This window comes from Camponotus vicinus, unplaced genomic scaffold (assembly GCF_025532165.1).
Source record: "Camponotus vicinus isolate PSW18456_S1 unplaced genomic scaffold, iyCamVici1.0 SCAF_6, whole genome shotgun sequence".
NCBI lineage: Eukaryota > Metazoa > Arthropoda > Insecta > Hymenoptera > Formicidae > Camponotus > Camponotus vicinus.
In genome coordinates, this window is record NW_028141978.1 from 608,292 (window position 1) to 634,654 (window position 26,363).

A 26,363-nucleotide genomic window follows, 5' to 3' on the forward strand; every position below is an offset into this window, starting at 1 on the left:
TAGCGTCTCGTTTATTCCCGAAACAATTTTAGATGTTTAATGCACACATTACCTGTGATGACATTGATATCCGGCACGTTGTCAGGCGACAGATTTACAGACCGTGCATTCCTTTCGAAAGCTTCTCTAAGTATTCTCTTCTTGGTCGCCGAACCGCAGAGTCTATACAAACCTATTGCATGAAATAAGAACGATGAAGTGATAATTCTAGTCGCAACATTCTCGAAATTATTTAATACTTACCGATGATGTCGAGCCCTCTTCTCTCCACTTCCTCGACGCAACGCCACACGATAATCGGAACGTTCGGGACTCCCATCGCCAAAGCCGTGGAAACTCCACCGGGAACTCCGCCAGTCTTAGTTTCTCGACTTACCTAATTATTTAAAAAAATATATACATCTTTTTTACGATTTAAATAGTTTGAAAGCATTATTTAAAAACTTATATATTTTCGAGTGAACCTTGAAAATTGACATAAAAATTTATCATTTATTATAAAAGACAGAAAACTTACCACTGTATCTAGATCAACTCCGAAAAGAGGTGCTACTCTTGTAGCTAGAGATATGACCGGTAGACCTCTTCGACGGAAAGTTTGTTGAGCGTCGGTGTATCGCAGTTTCAAGTAGATTGTTCCACGTGGCTCGACTTTAACGGCCAGTTGATGCTCCGGCGATTCTTTCAGCAGACTCGCTAAATGCACCGATCCCTTGTAACAGAGCTTATGCCTGTACTGCGGGTCCCAAGAGTAAACGAGCAGATCCAGCTGCCTATTGCCTACGAGATCCAGCTCGAAGGTCTCGTCCCAGTCGAACATTAAATCGCCGGTTCGCACTACTGTTCGCGCTTTGTGCACCCTATCGCATTCCAGTACGCAGTACAAGTCTCTCAAGCCGCAACTAGCTGTAATTATTTTTGGCAAATTAATAAATTTATTCAAATAAAATTATTTACACATAAGACCATGATATAAAATTTTTATATTAAAAATTGGCAATTATATTGCATTTTGTGATTGTGTGAAATTAACGTGAAACAAATATAAATAAAGCAAGTAAAATACTAAGATACTGCTCGAATGAAAACTGTACGCAAACATAAAAATGTCTCATCTACCTAAGTTTGGCTGACCGGAAGGGGTGGAAGGTGTAGTGGCAGCCGATGAGGTCGTAGTCGTTCGAAGCCCACGTCCCGCTAAGAGATGAACCGATAATAATCCGCTGACTCCGCTGGCAAAATCGCCACCAGTCGTCTCCCCGAGTGAACTCAAAAGGGAGCTCGTTGAGCTCGGAGTGCCCACGGTCGGCGGCTTCTCTATCTTATACTTGAGGAACTCTGCGAAAGAGAACGATCCTTCAGTGTTCCTATTTCTTATCAGGGATAAAATAGTATAAACGAATAGAATAGACTAACTAGTTTCACCTGCAGGATTAATATCTAGCAGTATTTGACCCTGAGTTCTGGTAGGCGTTGGGGTAGGTATACTCCTCGTAGACTCAAGGTCCAACAGATTTCTAATTCTCCTGACTGATGTCGCCCGCTGGCTCACGGAGCTCGTTAACGATGGTTTCTGGGTCACGAGCGACGATCGCGCGCTCGATGCCACCGAGGCTGGCCTTGGATTCGTTGTACCGCGATGACATGTCGAGCTGATTGCCGTCGACGCTCTGAGATTTGCCAGATTGACCTGCTGGGCTGACGCCGATCTCGTCGACAGGCGATCAAGTGTGCTCGAGAGCGGTCTGTACCCACCATAACTGCCATATTCTCCCTACAGAATCAGAGATCGATTACTGTATAAACTTTCGATTTAAGCAAATGAATTTATCTTTAATATTTGTCTTAAGAATATAGATTATATAAATTTACATATTTTACTGTGAAAGTGTTTATTATTTTGTGTATATTTAGCATTAAAATTTTATTCAATCAAATAAATATGATATATATTGAAAAATAATTACAAATTTTTATCGAAAGCCAATATAAATAAGTCAATACAAGTTTATAAATATAAATAAATTTATAAATATAAACTAAAGAAAATAATAGAAATATAAACTATAGATTTTTAATAGACAAAATCATAATATATATCTGCATTGAATGAATCTTTAACATTTCTTGATAAATATATGAAACACTATAACATAAATTTAAAAAAATTTAGAACCAATTAAAATAACGAATTTTACCTGATTTAATAATTAACGTAATAATAGAAATAATAATAATAAATGAAAGAAAAAATAGAAATAATAATAAAAATAATAAATAATAAGTCATAATAATAAAAATTCAAACAAGATTTATCACCATTAAACTATTCCACAAAATTAATATAATAAAATTAATTGATTACAGAAGTCTCAAGTTCATGATTACAAGTGATACCTGATTGACAGCTGCGTGAATATTCTCGGCGCTGTACGTGTAACGAGGTGGTCTACTTGTGGTCGCCCTGATCTGCTCGTACAAGGCGCTGGTACTCGGGGTGCGACTTAGCCAGGCACGATACTCATCCGACGTGAATACGCTCGGCGAGGACGGTATCCTGCCTGTTGCGATTTATCGACACGATCAGTCTACAGTAAGTAAGCTGTGTTCTCAGTTATCGCCTTTATTATTTAAGCTTACCTCTGTCACGCCTGATGGAAGGCAATTCCGGCGCCGATAGAGCGCCGTCGCTATCCTCTTGATCGATCAGACCCGACGCGACTGTGCTCAGACCAGATCTGAGACCAGGCTGTTGAGGCAACGTCCGACCGCTTCGTGGTAACGAGTTTGATCTTAAACCTATATGACAAGTCTCGTGATTTATGGCACTCGTCCGTAGAGAATCGCGTTTTACTAGGGGCTTTGAATTTAAAACGAAACGCCTAAACCGTTTGCAACGAGATACTTGACAGTTCTCTATAAATACTTCAAATATTATATTATCAGTAAATTATATTTCCAAAATTTTTGATAAAATTATCTAAATAATGCAAATTTATCATTATATCAGACTACGCGTTAATTAAAATAAAAACATAATATTTGCTTATTCAAGGAAATTGATTTAAGCCACACGAGTTTATTAATTGCAATCAGAATTTAAATGATATGATCTCGAAAAAAAAGAGGCATAATTTAAATTTAAATTATCTCGACTCACCTGAGGAACTCTGACCGATTTGTGACCTCGAAAGAGTAGCTAAATGCGATACGACGCTACTTTGAGGTGGATTGTTCATGTTGTGCCTATAATAGTAATATGCTGACTTCGGCGAGCTGGAGCATGTAGCCTCGGTGTCGGAGGCATAATCCAATGAAGGTCGATGTCGCCTCGTCAAGGTGCCAAATTGTCCTTGTCTCTGCGCGGCGGACGTTATGTCAGTCTGTCCACCATACCTCGTATTGTAACGTAATGCTGATGTACCTAATAATGACAGAAAATTACTTAGAATATAACAAGCGTATAAATCTAACATCACAAAGAGAAAATTATTAGATTATTTTTTTTTATTTTTATCTTACTTTTCTCTCTCTCTCTCTCTCTCTCTCTGAAACGTATTTGACTTGGAGAATAAATTTCTCTAAATATATTATCCATTACATATTTTTCCAAACCATTGTTGCATAGAATATATCAAGATTCATTTCGAAGATAAATAAATTACAAGAGTATTCTCCAAAATTTAGTTCTGGAGAGCAAATATGGGAGTGGAAAATGCATAAACACCGGCTGACGGAATTTACCGCCCGTAAGTCTCGAAAGCCCCACGTAAGGGCGGTAAGTAAACTCATTACGAACCTGATTTCAAGCTGGATCTAAGAAGGGTATGTCGCGCCGGCGTCGTGATACTCGTATAATCGACTCGGGGTAGATGCTGATCGGAACCGCTTCTTGGCATGATCCTTCCGGTTCCGTGCTGGCTGTAGCCATAATGGGTCGACTGCGCGGTTTGACCCGACAACCTGCCGCCGACTGATTGCATTCCGCCACCCGTCGACATACGGCGGCCATTCGACGAGGGCATCATGGGCCCCGTGTAGAAGGGGTGTACCTACACTCGCATCATCACACAAAGAAATTTTAGTCACGATCCATAAACACCGCGTAAAGTAGATTTCGTTAATATTGCCAATCGCTTTGGCTGTGAATTATAAATATTCCCGTTTCTTCCGCTAAAAAATACGTCAATATGTTATACAATTTCTGATACATATGTGTATATATTTTGACTTTAAAAGTTGAATTTTTACACGAAAAATAATAGCGATTACAACGATAAAATTTTTGTTGAAATACGGTCGATCCACGATATCGATTGCTTTTTGTTAATAATTATTTTATAGTTTTATATATATTATATACTCTGACAGACAATGGATATGATACGTAAAACACAAAAATTTTACATAGTTTATTATATATATAAATTTCTTTAAAACGTCTATAAATAATTAATTAAAGTTTCATAATAATTTCTTTGATAAATTATTAAAGTTTTTAACAGATTTATAGAATAATATTACGCACAAAATATGGCAATCGATAAACGCACATGCATTCGACCGTGATAGCGTTAATCACGATTAACGTTATCCAAAACACAGACAGAAAATACAATCGAAAGAACAAGTAGCAAGCTTACAGCAAGGAAATATAAAATTAGAGATCACATCATATGCACAAACACTGGCAGCAGGTATTCACGATTTTTCTACGTTTTAAATATATACATATATAAATGTCTATTAATTCGCATTGCGTTTATTTTCTAGGTAAAACTCGTTAAACAAACGCATTAGTGCATCAGAGAATGATTAAAAATTTAGTCGTTTACTATTAAACTTTTCCCGATTTCTCGTTCCGTTTACTAACTCTTAATTATATCCTATTGCAGAATAATTTATTTTCCTGCGGACTTTTTTTTCATTAATCTCTATCAAACTTTAGTTTTGCAAGCTTCTACTGGAAGTGCAATTTTTATGATGACAAGAGAAGCAATTTAATTAATAAATAATTTATAAGCTGTTGTTATATAACTTATTCTGCAATTTTTTCGACAATTGAAGAAAATACTACAATATAAAATAAAAAATACGTGCAACTGTTGAAATCTTTTTGGTATATAATTAATTGCCTTTCGCGCATTTATTTGTTTTTCGATCTTTTCATATTTCAAAACTAAAAAGGCTCTCTCTCGTATTGATCTTGACTTTTTTAATATAATGAACCAAACTTTGCCAATGATGAATGGAATTCAAAATGCAATGCGTGCACTCGCGCATTTGTTTGTTGTCAGGTATTCGAGAGAAAGAGAGAGAGAGAGAGACAGAGAGGGGAGAGTATTTATACTCGTGTCCATAACAGAAAATTGCAATCATACACAAGTCTAGGTATCAAGATAAAGTTTGTGTTATTTTTACCTTTGTAAAATCCTGGTTAATTTCAATGTAGCATTCATTCATAGAACCGATTAGTCATATGAAATACGTGGTCGGTACGCGAGCGGATCGATTCTCCGCGTCGTTCGGAAAAAATTCAGACATTTATCTTTTTTTATTTTCGCGAGAAGTTTTCGGTATCATGGGTAATGATTTCATATGCGATATTTAATACTCAAAAGATTTCTCTTATCGTTGTATATAACACTTTGACCATCGAAAAGTTACACGATTCTATCATGTATTTTAATTTTCCTGCGCAATATCGAAAAGTCTTGTTTTGCGGATTATTCTTCGGACTTTTCAATTCGAATAATCCGAAAGACTCGGAGATTGCGACAGCAAGTGTCCCGAGACATTGTCACGAGTTCACCACTTTTTTTCGGTCGTAAAGTAGCATTCATTGGAGACAGTGAAGGACAAACAAGTATCGAATTGGTGCAGACAGGTGTGAAATGGTGCTCGATCCACATCGTCTAGAACATCTATGCATATAACTACATCGGATCGAGATTGCAGAAACGACAAAATGTCGAAGAAATTAATATAATGGTATTTAAATAAATAATATAACATAATAAAGCACTATATATATTCATAAATTAATAACGTAAAATGATATTTTTTTACGTTATAAATATTAGACAATTAAAAAATTATTATTATCAGCATCTTAAAATAATATTAGTATTTAATAAGGGAACCATTAATATTAGCTTCTTATATTTAATCGGCAATTTTAATATTGTGTAATATATTAAAATTCTAATTATTAATTTTTTTGTAAAAGAATTGAATCGTAAAGATTTATATTACCTTCTTACAATTGAAACAAACAACTTAAAAACTTTTCTGCTTTCTCTCATTTTTAACTTATACCGAAATAAACAATGATTTGCTTTCTTCGACGATATATTTTCCGTCGTTCTGATGGATCTCGATCCGCATCAAGATTTCTGTATCAGCGTTTGAAACATTCCGCAAGACTTACTTTCTCGGCTAAGCTTTCCAACGTTTTCGGGTAACCACGCTCGTATGATTGAAAATGTTGCGTCGAAGGCTTCGGCTGATGCGTAATAACCGGCGACGGTGGCGGTTGATAGGACCAGTGACCTTCCGGTCGTGAATTATAGTACAGATCACCGTTGCTCGATCCGAGATCCTGGCTTGATCCCAAACCCGTGAGACCGAGTCTTGATCGCGACGGCAACATTTCGCGTCCGTCGCCTCGTCTACGGCTACTGCCATCTCTGTATATAAAAATTTCGAATTTTATACATGGAATATTCTATTCAAAGCTAGTAACGAGATGCGATTTATAAAATAAAAAATTATCTTAATTTATGATAGAGATAATTTAAATCATTAATGTCGAAATATTCCGGAATATATGATGGCAAAAGATAATTGTTCTCTCCATTGAATATCAACTTTTTATTAATAATTAATTTACATTTTTAACAAACTTTCAAATATGAGAGGTAAAAATATGATGTTAATAATATTTAAAATCATTTATATAGTATCTTGAAATAGCCTATTCACATATTTGAAAGAGAGAAAGATAAAGAGAGATATCTTTTTCTTATCATTTTCAACTGTTTTTTGAAACTCGAAAAGAATTGCGAACAAACACAAGAGCAATACCTGACATGATTACTCGTCACGTGGTCATTCTCATCCTCGTTTAATTCCCTCTTGATGACTACCACGGGTGGCGCCTTGTGTTCAGTCTGGCGGACATGTGAAACCGGTTGATGTGGACCATGTCTTGTGGCTAAAACTAGTCGCCTCGGTATCGACATGATGATGACGACATCGTCTAGACTCATGTGCGTCACGTCGACCAGATTCACCGCCAAGATCTCATCGCCCACCTGCAAGCGCGAATGCATGATGGCGAATAACTGATAATAGGACACGAGAGACAATCTTGCCGTAAGACAGACGAGAGAATAAACGTCCTCCCCCCGAATGTGGACAGATGTGATCGATTCCTGGCTCGCGAAATGTCAAGGTGCAAAAGTATAAATTTAATTTGACGCGTTTTCACGCCCCAACCCACCGATCTCGCGCGCCAGAAATAGGTTCCGGTCCTAAATGACCAATTTGTTTCGAACAACGACGGCAATTAAGTCCTCGCTTGACAAAGAAAAAAGCGAGAGGACGACTCGCTGCTCTATCTCGCTCTCTTCGTCGCGGCGATTTTTCACTGTCACGACGACAGAAAATGAAAATTCGCAGGACAAGGCAAAAGTAAGGATTCCCACCTTCAAACAGCCGCTATTGTAGACGGCAGTCTCCAGAGCTATCCTGGAAATAAAAACCCCATCGTTCCTGTCGACGCCATTGCCTTCGCGTATGTAGAGACCGAGGGTCTGTCCCGGTCGTTTGATTATCTCGACAAAGTGGATAGGGTGTTTAGGATCCTGAAACAAAGATCGCGAACGAATATATTTTTAATTCGTAATATATTTTAATTCCAAATATCTCGCAATGTTTGCGCGTGCTTGGACAATGTAGAAATTACACTGCGCAAAATTGTTCCATTGTCGTGAAAATAATTTTCCCCGTGCTGTGACAAATGATCGCAATGCAAGCAAATACCGTTATACCTGTTTGTTTAGTTTCGGAAGTTAAATTCACGGCTAATATTATTTCAACGATTTATTTGATAGTCACACTAGTCGGAGTTTTTTGTTTTAATTATTATTAAAAATAACAAAAAATTATTCACAAAAATTAAACAAATTGAAACAAAAGATTTATTTCAATCTGTGTTTAACTTTAATTTAAATTTTCATATCTAGTTTAATATTTGAATTGTGCAATTCTGCATTTGTATAGTCTATTTTCTTTACATTGAATCTCGCTTGTGTGTGTCTCTGAAACTATATAATTTAATAAAAAAATTAATACATGTGCAATCTCCATACATTTTTATATCGCTAAGTGATAAGATATAAAAAAATAGCAATAAATTAATTATCTAATTAAATTATATAAAAAAATCAGGAGAATAAAAACACAGAATAAAAAGAGAGATGCATTACATTGACGGTAATAAAAGTACACTGCGCGTGCAGTAATTTATGACAAGATATTACGTTTCAACGCGAATGAATCACAATCTGTCGGAAATAGACGGTCCGTCGATAACATACCTGCATGGCAATAAATTTTTTCGCCGCCTCGGAAGCCTGTCTACCCATTTGCCGAGGTTCAATGACACGCACGACCATCTCGCCTCTTCGCTCGACAGCTTCGAGGGCCGCCGCTGTCGAAGCGTCATGATCGTTTTCGACAGTCTCGATCTGCTTGAAGATCTCTGTACTGATCCCGCTCACCTGCAACGGTAGATCCTTCCGTTTTACTGAATGTATAGCGAAGCTTTATTATCGATGCGTGAATGCGATGAAATTATCTCGACGACAAAAGCAATATTTTTTAATTCATTGTCATATTATTCATCATTTTTACCAGCAATATTCTCTCTCAAATATCTTAAATGAAAGAGTATAAAATAAATAGTGAAATAATTGATATAAATAATAAGTAGAGAGAAAAATATAAAAATATTGGTCTGGTAAAATTCAATTAACTGTACAATATTAATGTTATTTAATTAAAAGAAAATGTTTATTTAAAAATAATTTCTGTCTCTCTTGATAACGGAGTAAAATATTATATTTTACACATCTACTTTGTTTATTTAATAAAAAGGAAACTGAATAATTTCATTTATTAATTTTAAATGTTATTATAATAACAATCAGATTATATGCATATTGCATAACGACTAGAGCACATGTTAATATATTTCTACTAATCGTCGAGATAACTTCACGAGCTACACAATAGAATGTCGGAATCCATCATCACGTTATCCGCCAATTGAAGTTTGCCGACGCAACGAACTCTAAATTTGTCCATTGTATCGGCAACGAGTTAATGAAGTGTCACCTACCTTCCTGAAGTCTCCTTGAATGACCATGGGGGGTGGTTCCTTGGGGCGCAACTGGTTGGCAGGTGCCTGCCTCCCAGGACTTGCGCTTATGTCTGTCACTTCCCCCCGGCCCTCCTACGAAACAATGACCCATTATTTTCGTTATTGATTAATCTTGAAACAAATTAGGCTGATTATTGTAATGGATAACAAAAAAAATGAATGAATGGCGATCGAAAAATATTTCGTGTTGTTGAAATGAAGCGCTACACACACTATTGGCAGTGAGAGTCGAGATAATTTAAACGACATTTATAAAAAACGAATTAGTCAAGATCTAAATTAATGATAAACATAAATACATAGCAACATACCTACATAGGCCATAAATCAACTACATATATCGCATACTTTGGCAATTATAATATGGGCATCTTACATTATCTAATAATAAGATTACACAATGCATTCGAAGATTGTGTAATTTTTCTGATATTAATGATAATACATTATTTAATAATAAGTATATACAATAATGTTAGTAGTGATTTGAATTACTCAAATAACTTGTTTAATTTTGCGACTATTTTTATAATTTGGAGAATTATTTAAATAAATAAGAAAAAAAGTTTTTCTTTTTGATATTATATATATAAATTAAAGATATCGTACGAGAATGTATGAGATAGAAAAAAGGGGAGAGAGAGAGAAAAAGATTATAAAAAGAGAAAAATATTTCTCACAAGCACGTGATTTAGAATTCTCACGATATGCACGTGTAATTTTGAAGCAAAAATCTCCTAATCAATTTGATTAATTTAGTTAAAATATATACAATATTTTATGTTTTTTTTGCAATTTACAAACAAATTTTAAAAATTTCTTCTTGTTATAAAAATTTCTATTGATTTTTGAAAATAATGCAAGAATAAATTTCCTCGTTTTTATAAATATCTGTTTTTTTATTTAATCGCTTGATAAAGAAATTAAATTTGTCAACCCGATCGATAAGATGTGTCTGATAAAGATAAACGGTAAAAATTATGCATCTGCAAGTGCAATAAATTTTTAAAAGCGATTGGCTTTAATTTTTGGAAACCTCGTATTAATTTTAATTAACGTGATTACGTGCGCTAGAATGAGATTGCAGAATATTTAATCCAAGAAAGGAAATGTAAAATATTATTTATTTATTCGAGATAAATGCGGCGTTTCTCTAGATATAAAACTCATCAAGATCCTTTCAAAAGCATGAGAAGCCGTTAACGAAGCACGCGGCGTTTCGCGGAAACTCATCAATCTGTCACTTTGGCATAACACAAGCACCGTGAATCCTTATGGACCGTGATTTCAGCCGGATTCACGTCTCATCGAGACTATCGAGAGAAAACACATCCTTATCGAGGCACACGCGCTCGAGGCAAATTCATCCACCTTTCCAAGCACATTTCAACCACTGTCAAACGCTGTCGTAAATGTTTGCGCGCGCGCATTGATTACGCGACGCAGGATACGAAAGAACTATTCTCTCTCCCGCATAAAACTCAGGATCTTTAGAAAAGAAAAGAGCCTCGGAGCGATCGCCCGTTCGCTCGACAGGCGTTAACGGCTAGCCGGGATTATTCCGGTGGCCGGGAGAATAGATCACAAAAGATGAGCCGTGTTACACGCACCCCGCGGAGGCATGTGACCGGGACGAGCCACGCGGCGGTACCGCACATCCGGTCGCAGAGCGACAGCAGGGACATCCACGCTGCCGTGGCCGATTTACAGCCCCTTTCGCTGGCCGGCACCGGCGGCTCCTGGAGTTCCTCGCCGCCCTTCCTTCCCGCAGCCCACCACCCCCGTATTCCGTCCGTCTTCTCTTTCCGTCTTTCCGTCTCACCCGTCTGCCGGGCGAACCCGTCCACCGCGCGTGTCGTGCTACCTCGTCGCGGCGGTCCCATGCGTGCGCGAATCGTCCTCGGTTAGCCCCGTGAAGACGACGCCGGGTCTTTTCCTCCGACCTGTCCCTCTTCTCGAGTGTTTCCGCAAGCCGCCAATCTCCTTCCGGTCTCACGTGACCGGCGAACTGTGCGAAAGGGCGCGCGTAGGACGTAGCATAGCTAAATGCCCGATGAGGGTATGAGTGCGACAAAGAAAAAGAATGATGATAGAGTGACGGAGGATGAAGAAACGAGAATGTGAGAGACAGAGAGAGAGAGAGAATGAGAGAGAGATTACGCGCGGATTACCTTTCGGAAGAAGAAACACCCCGAGCCACCCCTGTCGCACATTCTCGCCTACCCCATGGTGGCTAATATGGCGGGAAGCGGCGTTCAGAGGAACGAGTACGAGTCTCGGTGAGAAGGGTAAAAGGCGCGCGTGCGCCATCGCCGGGAGGTTACCGTGTCGCCGCGGAATAGTATGAGTGAGTATCGACCCGGCGTGACGTCACCTCACCCCCCGTACCACCCTCAACGTACTCTCCTCGCACAGCCACCCCTTGTCCTCGTCTCCCTCTTGCGTCCCGTCTCTACGCGCTCTCCATGGCACTCTTACCCCCTCGCGACATACCGCTAAACGTGGCGTCTCTCATCCGAATCCTCTCCTCCTTTCCACGTCGTCCTCTTCTCTCGTTACCTTGGTCCTTGCTGTCTACCTTGTCCCCATGCCTCCCCGTTCTCCTCCCTTGCCTCTCATCGTATATCCTCCTGATGGCGCTCCCTGATTCCCGTTCTTGCATTCCTGCCCTTCTCCTCCTTCTTCAGGTATTTCCGAGTGTTTCGGCAATCTCGTTCGCGCCTTTTTGTTTAGACCGAGGGTACGTAGGATCGTTCCCCTTCCTTTTCTTTTGCTGGCGCGTCAACTATTCTGTCTCTCTTTTAAGCATCTTTTCTTCTTCCTTTTTTTGTTATTTATTTTTGCATTCTCTCCGAATTTTTCTCAACTACACGAAATGCCTGCGTTTTCCCTTAAGCGGCTTTTCGTGCCTCTCGTATCGTCTTGCCCATGTCTTCTAATTTTTTCGCGACGTGTTTCCGTTCTCTTCTTCTCTCTCGTATTCCCTCGCTCTCTCTTCCTCCTCTCATTTCTCCTCGACAATTCCCGCCTTTTATCTCTTCCCACTCGCGGCTACCCTCAATTGGATTTTCCACGTTTCGTTTACTTCTTATTGCAGTCGGTAGCACTCCACTTACGAGTGTCGGCGGCCGCGCGATTTCTTCGTCGATCTCACCTCATACGACAACCTTGTTCGCGAATTTTTTCACGGCAGAGTGGATTTTTGCGATTCGTAAAAGTGGATTTCTTTCTGATTCGCACTTCGCGTTTCATTCTCCATGCATCAAAGTGTCGTCTCGGTCGTCGGTTTCTTCCATCGTGATGTCTCATCTCATTTTTACGCGTATCTCGCTTCCTTACTCCCTTTTCTTACGCTTATTTTACTACTGTTGCGTTCTTGCTCGTATCCTCGAACGATAGCAATTTGCAGATCGCACATCCTTACACAATGTTCGCGTCATCCATATATTTCTCTAATGACAATCTCTTATCTTCGATGTGTGCGTTCACCCTTTTTGCGCCCCTCTTTGCGCAGCTTTTCTCGCTGTGCCCTCGATATACATAATATTTGCTTTTTCTCGAGGTTCTTCACCCTTCCGTCACATATGTTCTCGAGTTGGCTACTTCTCCATCGTGCCAACTTCTTGCTCCACATATGACGACGGTACGCAACTCCATTACAGACAGCAGCTGCGACTCGAAGCTAGCGACTCGCCCCTGGAGCGATAAATAAGCCTAGGGCGCAGGACAAACGTGAGAAACGCCGGTAATGCACTTTCCAAAGTAGTCTATATCATCCGCGCTCTCGTTGACATAATGTGAGTCGTTTTTCAGCTGAAGGGGTATCTTCTTGTGGAGAACGCGAAGCGATGCTGAATGAGAGAAGACGTTGAATGCTATGATCGCAATCGTTAAATGTTCAATGCCATTTCCATTGAACGGCAATCTTGTGCTATTTTTTTCGTCTCGTAATCGAAATATAATAACAAATCTGGCAAAGAGCGGAAATCAGGAGAAACGTCAGATGCAGGAAATATCTCGCAAAAAGGACTTTTTTTTTAATCGAAATATTTTATTTAATATTAATCGCGTTATTTCATTTGATTTCACTCGAAATAATGGAAAACCTACGTAATAACGATGTCACTTACAGAGAAATAATTCTACATCGTCGGGAACATCAAAGGTTATAAAATGAAAATTGATGCGACTAAAATTTCACTGATAATGGCAGCGATAAAATCTGTGAGTGAAAATATCGAAAGGTAACGATCTCCTATGCAATTTAAACTGATTTCCACTCTGCTAAAATACTCGTAATCCAATATTTCCTGGAAAATCTGTTAATGCTTATTACGATAATCTGACTCGCGGCGATCTTGGAACATGCGCTTCGAAAATCATGACCTCCCGGCGAGCTAATTCAACGAGTCTGCTCTTTCTGCTTTTACTTTATCCGATCACCATCTTCTCTCACCCCCTCGTCGCTCATCGCGCTATTACTTTACCAACGTATCCAGTGATCTACATGGATTCTTATCACAAGATAAGGGAATGGACATGACTCCGAATTCTTTTTCAAATTTGAATAATACAGAGCAAACGCACTGACCATACAATGGATAGTAGTGACAATAGTAATAATAGTAGCAATAATAATGCAGAGATAGCAAAAGGTATTATGTGAATGACAGTATATTAATGTTGTGCTCCATACATGCATACACACACACACATGCTTTCCGCTTCCAATTTAATCCACTCTGCTTTTTCCACCCCCAGTTTCCTCTCTTCCTCCCTCTCACCTTTCTTTCTTTCCTCCATTTTTCCCTCCCTCTTTTTCTTTCTCGATATACTCGCCTACGTTATGAAGTAGGCGGAAATATCTTTAACAATATACCGCATCGTTAATGTGAGGAAAAATTGATTTTCCGATTCCTTATATTCCCAACTTACGCAATATATAGTCGTCGCATTTATTAAAGTATCTTGCCTTTTAAATTATCAAGATTTAATTTTATTATAAATAATAATTTAATTTTATAATTTACAATAATATAATTTTTATAATTTACAATAATATAATTTTTTATAATTTATAATAATTTATAATAATATAATTTTAATTTTATATTAAATTTTATTATAAATAATAATGATTTATATCTTAATCGTACTAATTCGAGATTTTAATTAAATGGTGCAAAATTAAATCACATTTTTCAAATTCATTTTTCGCGATAATAAGGAATAAAGATAAGATCGTTCATTGGTCTTCCCCTATTGTGGTTATGCACTCCCTCTTAATATTCCGCCAGATATAATTGTAAACACCGGTGTAAACGGTCCATCGAGCATTCCCGCAAATTTACGTCATCCCTATATGAGGACGCAAGTCAGTGATAATTTGTTTCATGGGAAGGACTCTCTGAATTTAATGTTTCCCGACCTACGCGCTCGCCAAACTCTCGTACTGTCGAGTTACTCGCTGGCAAAGTGGCAGCATGGATTGTGCAACTTTTGACAACGAGTACTAAATTCGTGCTTCGCTTTCGCGTGTTTCGCGTTACCACTCGGGATAGAAAGTTCCACGAACATGAGTTTTGTGCACACAGCGTATCTAGTACCACGCTGGATATCTTTACTTCCGGCAAAAAATCGAAATATTCGAGTACGTATTTCGAGATACGAATGACAAAGATTGATATTTTTAATGAAAAACTACGCAAAATTTAATAATTTTATAATATGAAAGGATATATAAAAAGATTATAATCGCGAGAAATGCATTTAAGAATTGCATTGAGATTATTCAACCTAAATGTATAGCTTATTTTTGTCTTTTAAGTAAAATGAATCTTTTAAATCCATTGAGTGAAAATCGTAACTTGATACACATGTAGATCTTACAATTAGTTATAATTTTTCTGCAAAACTTTATGTAACGTTTTCTTAAAAAATTCTTGAAAAAAGACTATATTTGTGAAAATATAGTCTTTTAATAATTTCTTTTTTTTTATTCATCGAAAGATGGAAAAAGAAAACAATGTATAATTCACATTATGAGTTCGAGAAATAATTCGATTAAGACCTCATTATCGAATTTGCACGCTTCATTAGTTTTTGTGTTCTCTAAATAAATTACTCTCGCAGCTGCGTTTTGCACATGAGAGAACTCGGAGAAAAATTATCCCCGCAGCCAAGCAGAAAATGAACTTTTACTTAAGGGGTTAAGAATGAAGAATAAGGGCAAAGTTTGGCCTACAATTCAGAAATATGTTCCAATGAAATTGAATCCGTAGTGACCAATTTATCCGGCCTCTATTTCAATTTAGTACAAATATCTTGAGCACTGAATTTTCGTTAGCCAACCCAGATTTTTTCAGAAATAGAAAATTTCAAAAAAAAGACTACGGTAAAAAGAAATCTATTTTTTTATTCTTTTCAATATTTCTAAAACTTATTTTTAAAAAACTCAAAAATTTGATTAATTCAATTACTTGTTTCGATGATAATCAAATTAATTACAAGTTGTGCAATTAAGGATTAAAATACGCCTCGTCTGTTCGTCAGAATTTCTCGATTAGAAAAGGAAGTTGGGCAAGAGAATAGATGGAGAGAGCTAATAAATAAAATAGATACACACGAGACAACAGGCGCTATTGAAATTCAATGTGCGTCGTGTAATGTGCTAAGTTCGAGAGGAGGAAGCGGGGAGGAAATAGCATGCATAAATCGCGTCACTGCGAAGCGCGTTCTTCCGAAAATTTCCCGAAAGAAATCTCACGGTAACTCTCGAGGGCAAAGATCGGGGCGGAAGGTCGTCGATACGCCACTGCTCGTAGTAGTACGCGAGTGTCAGTAGTAAAGCGTAGTACATGTAGTAAGTAGAGTAATACGACGTGTACGCAGGCGTACGCACGTCCGGTATCAGCGGTCGGCGCGAGGGGGAGGGGGGGAGGAGGAGGAAGTACGAGAGGAATGATTCGAGGGCGAAAGAGGAGAAAAGAGACGAATGCGAAACGAGGGAGGAAGGGCAGGGGTGAATGAGAAAGAGAGGACCCATGCGAAAAGGTAGGAAAGGGGTGCGAGCCGAAGAGGGGGTGGGGAACGGCACTCTGCATCCTGCAATACGATATCCGTTCGATGCGCCTGCGTTTTGCGGTCCCGAAGAGAGCGGGTGGAAGCGAATTCGCGCGTGTGCACGCCCGGCTCTTGACCGCGTACGCTACCACCCTGCGGCTTATATGCCCATGTACGTGTGCGCCCACCGTCTGATGGATGTGAGCTAGTGTGAGCTTTATGTATCTACACGAGATGAGATGTAATACACGCATGCGAGAGGGAATAATACATGCGCGAGCGAATGACGATCCTCGCGAAATCGCGTCTCATCTTTCTTTCACGGTTCTCTTGGTACATGGCTACCTGCTAAATAATAGGCGATCGATAATTTCACGAATCTCACTGTAGTGAAACTGCAGTATTATGCATCGTAGATTGTAATCTGCTGATAATCCATTTCCATTAAGGAAGGCGCGATAAAAATAGCAAGATTATTCACTACTGCTATTAAAAGCTTACGATTCAAGTTTATATAAAATAATATATTTTTATATAATCTTACGGTTTTAAATTTACCATAAAATAGTACAATAAAGTTTGACGTTATTCGATTAATATTTCACGGACATAAATAACTATTGCATACCTCGCATTTAATCTCTCGATTAAAACGATTAGAGCTGCGCGAAACTAATTGCAATTTCGATAAAACTTGGAATTATTTATATTTCAACCCTTATATTTTATAGAAAAAAATGCGAGTTATTCGACTATATATAAACTATATCGACTATTATACCGTCTTCTGTTACTAACTGCGAATGTATACGACCGCTAAGGATTTCAATTATCGCCAGTGTTACAATTGTCCCTGGTTACAATTGGCCCCGCAAATGGTGCTATTGACTTATCCGACCGTCCGGCGCGACTACACGATAACCAAGACTTCAATCACGATTAAGTTAACCGAGACTGGGTTGCAATCGAGCTACTACCGGCTGTAGCTTCCGTGTAACATCGAGGGTACGTGACTTAAATGTGTCAGGTGGCGAATGTTTCAGAGCGGAGGGTCGCGTGATTCAAGGGGACAAAAAGCTGCCATAAATTGCAACAACGTGCCCGAGGTGCGGCACAGCTTATAGGACAGTAACAAATGTAGATTGCCGGAATGTATCGATTTCAAAGATCTAAAGCGTGCTGACAAGTGTTGCGAAAAAAATGAGCTAAAATTGATTGGCGAATAATTCGCGATAGATGCGATAAAGAGATTATTTCGGGAAGAATATTCTCATTGCCCGAATTTATAATAATAGCTATATAACTTTAGAATTGAAATATAAGCGAAACATATAAATGTATGTATATACATATTTTAATTCTAAAATTATATAGCTATTATTATAAATTGCTGCTTGTTTTACACATGTTATACATATAAAATAAATTTACTGAATTACTATATTAAAAAGGATTAAAATTAAATCGTTAATATTTAAACAATTAAATTCTATTTTAAATGAAATTAATAACGTTGCAAGTACGTTATTTATCCAGATTATATGGTATATTAAATCCAATAAAATAATATCGATAACATTAATAAGAAAAATAACTGTATTCTTGGAAATTTAAATCACAATATTTTTTAATGTGCAATTTTCAAATATGCTTTTCATGCTTGAAGTAATCGAATATTTCGTATATCATTATCTATATATTTTTCACGATTTACATAAATTGGCTGGTAAATCTATGTAAGTGATACGAATTTAAAGGGAAGCGTGACAGTATTGCGGTTAGTCGCGTTAAAACGAGCGATCGACCGCTTTTTATGCATCGCACCTTCGCTATGATTGCGTTATTGCATCGCGATCGTTTTATATAGCGGCCGCCCGAAAGGGAATTTAAATGGAAATATATAGAACCGCGCATTGTTGGTGTGTGTATGTGTTTTATACGGTCTACAATAAAACGACATGACATCGGTGCAGCGATATGGGTCATTTAAACTGACAAAATAAAAGTACGTTAATGTATTTCCCCTCTGACACATTCATTTTGGAGATGCATGAATGCGTAAGAAATATTCTATTTGATGCTGATAGTAATATAAAATATTGAAAATATTTACAAATAAAAATTGTAAAATAATATTGGAGAGATTTGCTAAATATACTTCTTTTTTACTAAAAAAAAATAGGTGTATTCAAAGTATCTTTATTACTTGTCCTTTGGGGAATTAAATTTCTTTTTCTATTAGTTTAATTTTGTTATAAGACAAACATGTTCACCTTGAAATTCACATTACAAGAGGATTTGCATAGTGTGAATAACAAAATAGAAATAAACATAGATTTATAATCTTAGATAATTAAATAATTAATTAATTATTAGATTTTACCATCCAGGATTTACGCACTGTTGCATAAAATCGGTTTTCATAATAGGCAGCTATTTTTCGGGAAATACCTCCGGAAGCTCTGCTCCGTCAAATTAATTTCCGCCACAACTATATTTGCCGTGTCCCATATGTGCACAGGAGGCATCGTGATACCTACGTGCGTGTGTGCGTGGGTGTGCGCGCGCGCGTGGTGGTACGAATATTGCGCTTCGACGCAACCGCACGACGTCATATATGTCGTAATATTCGACTCGCACACAGAACGGATACCATTGCCACGCATGTGCGCGTTCTCAGCTTGAGTCTCGCAACGCACACACGACCCGCAAATATTTTCGCACTTCTTCTTATGTTATTCTATTTGTACAGTGTGTATCTCGCAACTGCCCCGTATAAAAACGTAACGACAGCGTAGCGACGTGCAAAGAATTTTATACACATTTCGGTATAACACGTTGCAGTTCTCTGACCGCGTGTATGTGCGATAGAAACTTCTTATTTATATGCAATGTCGAAATATTAAGCACGTGCAGATGCAACAACGCCTATGTATATACAGGGTGTCAGGGCAATCTCTTCCCAAAAAAAAGTTCTTGTAGCTTACCTCGAGAGCTTTTCAAAACACTATAATAAAGTATTTTTTCATCGAGTACTTTTCGAGTTATGAGGCTTGAAATAATTTCTTAATTTTTATATAAATCACAAAAAATATGTAATTTGCAATTAACAATATTTTAAATTACATATTTTTTTTTCGAAACAATTATGCGTTTTCTTTAAAAGATAAGATAATCGAAAAATGAATATTTTACTAAATATTTTACTATTTTATGATTTATGTAAAAATTAAGAAATTATTTCAAGCCTTTGAAAAGCTCTCGAGGTAAGCTACAAGAGTTTTTTTGGGGGGAATAGATTGCCCTAACACCCTGTATATGTGTATACAAGATTCAAAATTCGTGTCTACGTAACAAGATCCTTTCACCAGTCCTTGTATAATCGATTCTTTCCTAAAAAATATAAATATTCAAAATATAGATAATATACAAGTTGAATTATTAAATATAAGGTCCTTTCGTGTATGTCTGTGGATTAAGATTTAGATCATTTTAAAGTTAGAAATAAAAAATTTTTCCTCGTTAATTTATACCTTAACTTTTAGTGAAAAATGAATTTTATTTAAATTTTATATATATTTGAGATATTTATGTATTAAATAATTTGAAATTTGATCCTCTGGACACTCTCTCAGCGATGTTCTACAGATACATTACAAGTTACAATACATTATAGATACATTTTCTCGTATCTGTGCTTTCTATCGAGTCGATGTACGCTCGAGTATAATACCGTTTATAAATGGCAACACTATGCCATCTTTTACTACTATAATATTCACTATTATACATGTATGTATGTAAATGCGTACCATTATATTGGAGCGAAAGAAATTATGAAAAAGCAACCTAATTACAATAAATAAAATGCGAAACAAGATTGACCCAGTTTGCTAGCAAATTAACCAGAAGCTCTCTTCGCTTTATCAGATAAACGGAATTTATCAAAATTAATGTGCCGGGTTGTTTTGTCCGCAACTACTAAAGAGGAATACATACCATCTCTTATAAGCTTGCTTTTTAAGATAATTTCTATTGTTCGAAAAGGAATAATAATTATATAGCAATAATACGTTAGCCATCAAGGTAAATTTAAAGGTAAAATCATTAGTAAATCACACTAGTAAATCATTAAAATTATTTGAAATTCCACTTTAGATGACCTATACATCTATTCGCGACAGAAATCGAAATAGAAGTTTATTTATAATTTTGGATATATTGTATATATTTTGATTCTTCATCTATAATATATTATGTGGCGTATAAATTTATAAGCGTAAAATTTCGTCTGAAATTTCTTGATGCTCTATAAATAATGATCTAAAATGAATTTAAAATACAACTTTTCAATTTCTTTAATAACTTTAAGACATTTTCTAAAAAACTTGAAGGGTACATATTTTTTGTCGCTTTTAAAAAGGTGCTAAATGTACATGGATTTGCCAGATTAATTGCGCACCATACTAGAGATGCCATTAATGAAGGTTGTAGGCGAGTTATGCGCCCGACAGGAAGCCGCGTATGGCGCGCGGAGCGCACGACATTTCAGGATCGACGACGACTCGAGGAGCACGAGCAGGAGCAGGAGCAGGAGCGGAACGGCACCTGGCCGCTCCAACTTTTGCAATTAGCAAAGTAAATTGCCGGTAACCTTCCGATCCCCTGCGCGCCCGCCCGCGTGCGATACGACGAGCCTCGCGCGATACGATGTTTCATAATTTAATAACGCGCTCGGTCGAGTTTGCGAATTGCCAACCGTCTTGGCAGCCGTCTTGACAACTTTGCCAAAAGCGACGAGAGAGCCGTAATTGAAGAGGAAAAGAAATCGGGCTCGAGTACTCTTTTGCTCGCTCATCCTCCCTGTTTCTCTCTCTCTCTCTCTCTTTCTTTTTTTTCTCTCACAATAAAAGTTTCATTTTATCCGCGATACACGACATACGATTATTTGCGCGACAGATCGCCGCAAACGAGAAACTTTGTCTTGAAATTCTTGAAGAGCGGAAAGCCACCACAACTCATCGATTCCGCTGTTTACTCCGATTGCCGTATCCTCGAGGATATCGTTAGCCGTAAATATCCTCCGAAGACGTCGTTTGCCATCAAAGAATGCTCTCTCTTTTATCTTCTTTTTATTTTTCCTCTGTATTCATGTGTAAAATATAATTTATCAGACGATTGTAAATTGATGATATACACATATATTTAATTTTTTTCTTAAATTATTTTGCAAACAATGTTGAGCTTTATAAATTTGAGGAACACTTGCAAATCTAGCTAATATGCAAAATATTTGTTTACAGGATAAATTTGAAATTTTGCAATGTCGATTACGAAAATAATTGTATTTTATTTCATACAATAAAATACAATTATTTTCGTAATCGACATTGCAAAAGTCGAATAAAATTCTACAAGTAGTAAAATGTATATTAAATCGTACATAGTCGTTTCTCTCTGCTTTGTATTTTATTAATTTCTGATCTAACCGTAAAATATATTTAACTGCAAAAAATCGATCTTCTTCGTAATGCAGATTAAATCATAATTTTCTAGTTAACTAGTATGAGCCTTAAATCTGTCTAACCTCTGGATTTTATCATGTACCAGAAAGAGAGAATTTATAAAATATGTAAGGAGATCGATCGATCGCGCGTGCATCTGCCTTTCCACAATCTCGCGACGTATACAAATACTGACATTCCGATAAAAGAAAAACAAAGAGATAGAGAGGAAGAGAGAGCTTTGAATAGCTTTCGCGCAGGTGGAGAAAAAGGTCTCTGATTCCGAGAAAAACGGCAAAATCGAGTCGGTCACTCGGAAGACATCGCCCTAGGAATCGAATAACGTTCTTCGGGACTTTATCCGTGAAAGTGAAGAGAGAAACGCACGGTTTATATTGGCTACGCCCGGGCCACCCGAGCGCGAAGTACACGTATAATCGTATTGAAAAGCAAATATGCGAGTATCCATCTATCCGTCCGACTCGACGCTCGTTACATACAGATCGGTTTATTCTACTTCGAGGCGGAGACACGGCGAAGAATTGAAATTCAAAAGGTGCCGGTGAAAGCTTTCCGTTATAAAGGGATCCAATAAAAGGGAAATATTCAAATTCGAGTAGTGCATCTTTTCTCATATTTATAGAACAGCCAGCGTGCATCGCGAAACGGTGATTCCGTAGTTTTGTATCGAGACAAGAAACATTGCAACTAGAAACATTTTGGAGAAAATCGTGATTCAAGTATTAACCCTAAACTTGACGATTTACTATAAAAGACGCCCTCACTCGTTTCTCACAAGTTCCTTTACAATTCTTTGCTTTACAAAAAATATCGATAGAGTGAGTATAAAAAGATACAATATACTTAATTCGGAAAATTTTTATATTTTTATGCATCACAATGATTTTATGACGTTCTTTGAGAACAATACATCATTTTTATTCGTAAATTAAACCGTCGACAAAAATATACGGCACGTCGGCTTTTGATACTGATCGATTTATTCGGATGGTAAAGGGATTTATTTGATGGGCTAGATGCCAAAGAAGCGCACACCGATCAAAGCAATGTTTCCATTGTGAAGGCAGGTAATTTAAATAAAAAAATGAAAATATTAAAATTCACACATATAGAACAAGTATATATTTTTATCCAAAATTTTCTCGCATTTTCCTGAATAGCACATTTCATGTGACGATTGAAAGCAGAGCATCAATGTAATATAATCAATATATAATAATATAATTCATGAATGAAAATTAAAGAAACGTATGCTTTTTTTGGAAAAAATCTAATTGTAAGTGAGAATATGTTTAGAGAAATGTAAGTTGTTAGACACAGATATATTTATACTATCCAATACTTAAAATATACCTTATTATATAATTTATAAACTTAGTCAAATTTCTTTTGCGGAGCAATTAATTTGATAACTAACAAATATTGAATAATTTAGAAATTGTTTACCTCGTGATTGCACTGCCGTCCTCTGACGTTTTCTTGGACTTCTTCTTTCTCTTTTATTTATCTTTTGCTACTTTATGGCACAGCACATTCACATTCGTAAAATACGCCAATTAGTAGAATACGATAGATACTTTGCACAGCACTTTATGATATTGCGATAGAAAATTACAATCGATTCGGCAACCGCGAGATTCATGCGGTTAAGTTCAATTTGACCAATAATATTGCGCAATACTATGTAATTCGAATTAATGGCTAATTAAGACGCGATAAGCCGGTGGAAAATACACGAAAATTCAACATTGCAAGCATAATACATTTACATAAATATCGTTAAATACATGTATTATTAGACATTATTAGACAGTCGTTATATTTTTTTTATCACTTGAATTAAAGTCGTCATATTTTTTCATCATTTGAATTATCACCGTAATAATCATCGTGATATTTTTTTCTTTTACATATATATTAATCGGTAGAATATAATCAATCATAAGCTGATAATTTTACGCCAAAATTCGATGTTATCTTTGCGGCCTACATATCGCTGTTTACATTCCGTGGCCTTGTTATCGTTATTCACGTGGCGAGACTCGTATGAGATGTGTATACGGAGAAAATATTATAGTAAAAATTACAATATAATTTTTATAATTGTGGCACGATTTACTAACATGCAAGAAAATCACGATATTTTTTTTCCAATGGCATTTTTATACATTACATTTTATACGCATATTATATTCTACAAAGTGTTGTGATTATTCCAACATTTTGATACGAAAATAAATGCATAATCGTTAACAAATAATAAAAGAATTACACAATTTATAATTTTTATATTAATAAATATATGTCGCCCACATATCCGACTTTACAATAAATATTGAGGGAATATTTTTTTCATATAATTTATACTGTAAATTTTTCTTCGTAATGACGTGAAACGCATATTATACCTCTCGAAATATTATTGCAACGAGTAAAATGCGATTATTCCCTGCTATTATAGATTATCCACGCGATTAATCAACTCTCGCGGTTGCCGATTCGTAAGTAAAATGATGAATGTAAAAAATAACGCGACCTTGATTACGTATTTGCTGGTGTGTGCGATATCACAAAAGACATCGAGGAGAGAAAAATAATAACGACGCAAAATATTTGTTATTATTCTGTCGTCAAGAAAGGTGTTTGTCAATAAAGTTCTATCTGGGCAGTCTTTGATAGCGATACCACACAATCTTCTTATAACACTAGTTTCCTTTGTAGAATTATTTGTCAAAATATGTATTGCGAGCAATAATTATTTCTTTATTTAGAATTTTAGTATCAATATTTAGTATCAATATTTTGCCTGTTTTAAAATTCTCATCGATTTGTATGTAATTTGACAATTATTTTGAGATAAAGAATACGCAGTTAGAATACGAATCGTAGAATTGAGAGACATGTAACGAAAAGCTTCAGGATATCAATCGTTTATTACTAATCAATTTGATATTAAAAAACGCGGTACTTTTCGTATATATTTAGTTTGCAAATTATTAATATTTCGTAGCAACAATGGAATAATTACATGGACACTGGAATTTAACAACATATAGCGTTTTTGTTTACATACTGTGGCTTTGGATGATGAGACTAACAATAAGCAGCGCCGCAAGCTGTAATCATCGTATTACTTTTTAAGAGAGAAATTCGCTATTCAAATTATCAAATTCGCTATTCAAATTAACAATTATCGACCCGCGCGATTGATTAACTCACGCAATAAACACATAAAATTATTGCAGCGATAGATATGTCAGATAATTCAAATATTCTGTTAAATGAAATCAATATGTTATTACTAAAAAGCAATGTATAGTCATAAAGAAAAAATGTAATACTAATCTTTGGTGAAACCTTGTGTTACTGCGTTAACAGGGAAATTTTTATTAATACAATTTGAGATAGTAATAAAAAGGCATAATATATCGATTATTTATTATTAATATATGTATTTCGTGAGATTTACATTATAAAAATATATCATGCTTGCAATGTTATATCTTGATTACGTGTTTTCTGTCAGTTTATCGCGTCTTAATCAGCCATTATTTCGACTGTGCGTAAATTAATTTTTTTGTCACACGATTTTTGTCGAATAGATCATAATTTTTTCGCAATTAACGAAAGTGTTGTGCAAAATATCGCGTAATCATATTTTTGCTCATCATAATTAATTGTGCTTTCGCGAGTGAATACGAGTGCCATGAAGAATCAACGAAAATTAACTAGAGAAGAGAAGAAGGAGACTCAAAAAAAACATCGACAAAATAATTCTAAATAAAGTAAGCCAGTTTATAAATTATTTATTATTCATTGTAAAATTAATCTCTCTTTCGCTTAAAATAAAATCGCGTCAAATTTATAACATTCTACATTATTTAACATACTTTCTAAATTAATTTATTTATATCGCAAAAATGAAGCCTTAATGGAGAGAAGCGAAATGTCGATCAAGATTGCGCAATCGAAGCGAAAACTCAAAACGCGGGTATCTGCTCTTCTTCTTTCCTCCTTATAAATTATGCATTTAGTATCGACATTTCTTGTCAATCAATTTCTCTTCTTTGTGCTATCATAGTATAACCCGCAAATATCTGATCGAAGAACCACGTATAGTTGCAGATGCTTTTTCTATCGGAAAACAAATTTTCGAAGAATCTTAAACAAGAAAACCTTAGTCTGGCATTTTACAAATTTATCATTCATACGTGTTATAAATTATCAGGATTTTTGAAATTAATCCAAATAAGGAAAATAAAATTTTTCTATTTATTTTACGTCGAAATTTTTAATTACAAATTTAATATAAATTTACTGTACGATAA

At 36.2% G+C, this 26,363-nt stretch overlaps 1 protein-coding gene across 15 annotated transcripts in view; it reads right to left on the reverse strand.

The window, feature by feature from the left end:
* The window catches only part of Rhogap100f (Rho GTPase activating protein at 100F), a 68,719-nt gene that overhangs the window by 16,623 nt on the left and 25,733 nt on the right, over nt 1-26,363 (reverse strand). For 4 of the 15 annotated variants that reach the window (XM_083103658.1, XM_083103657.1, XM_083103656.1 and 1 more), the window contains 15 exons: nt 9,407-9,520; nt 8,604-8,786; nt 7,710-7,868; nt 7,087-7,316; nt 6,431-6,689; nt 5,422-5,433; nt 3,800-4,052; nt 3,161-3,424; nt 2,641-2,799; nt 2,398-2,561; nt 1,417-1,774; nt 1,120-1,338; nt 518-906; nt 244-376; nt 53-172 (listed from right to left, as the gene is read on the reverse strand). In XM_083103658.1, coding sequence (XP_082959784.1) covers nt 53-172; nt 244-376; nt 518-906; nt 1,120-1,338; nt 1,417-1,774; nt 2,398-2,561; nt 2,641-2,799; nt 3,161-3,424; nt 3,800-4,052; nt 5,422-5,433; nt 6,431-6,689; nt 7,087-7,316; nt 7,710-7,868; nt 8,604-8,786; nt 9,407-9,520 — 3,016 coding nt within the window. Of the gene's footprint in view, nt 1-52; nt 173-243; nt 377-517; nt 907-1,119; nt 1,339-1,416; nt 1,775-2,397; nt 2,562-2,640; nt 2,800-3,160; nt 3,425-3,799; nt 4,053-5,421; nt 5,434-6,430; nt 6,690-7,086; nt 7,317-7,709; nt 7,869-8,603; nt 8,787-9,406; nt 9,521-11,058; nt 11,489-11,619; nt 13,167-26,363 lie in introns of those variants that run through there. The other 11 variants (XM_083103661.1, XM_083103651.1, XM_083103652.1 and 8 more) reach the window with 11 other exon arrangements.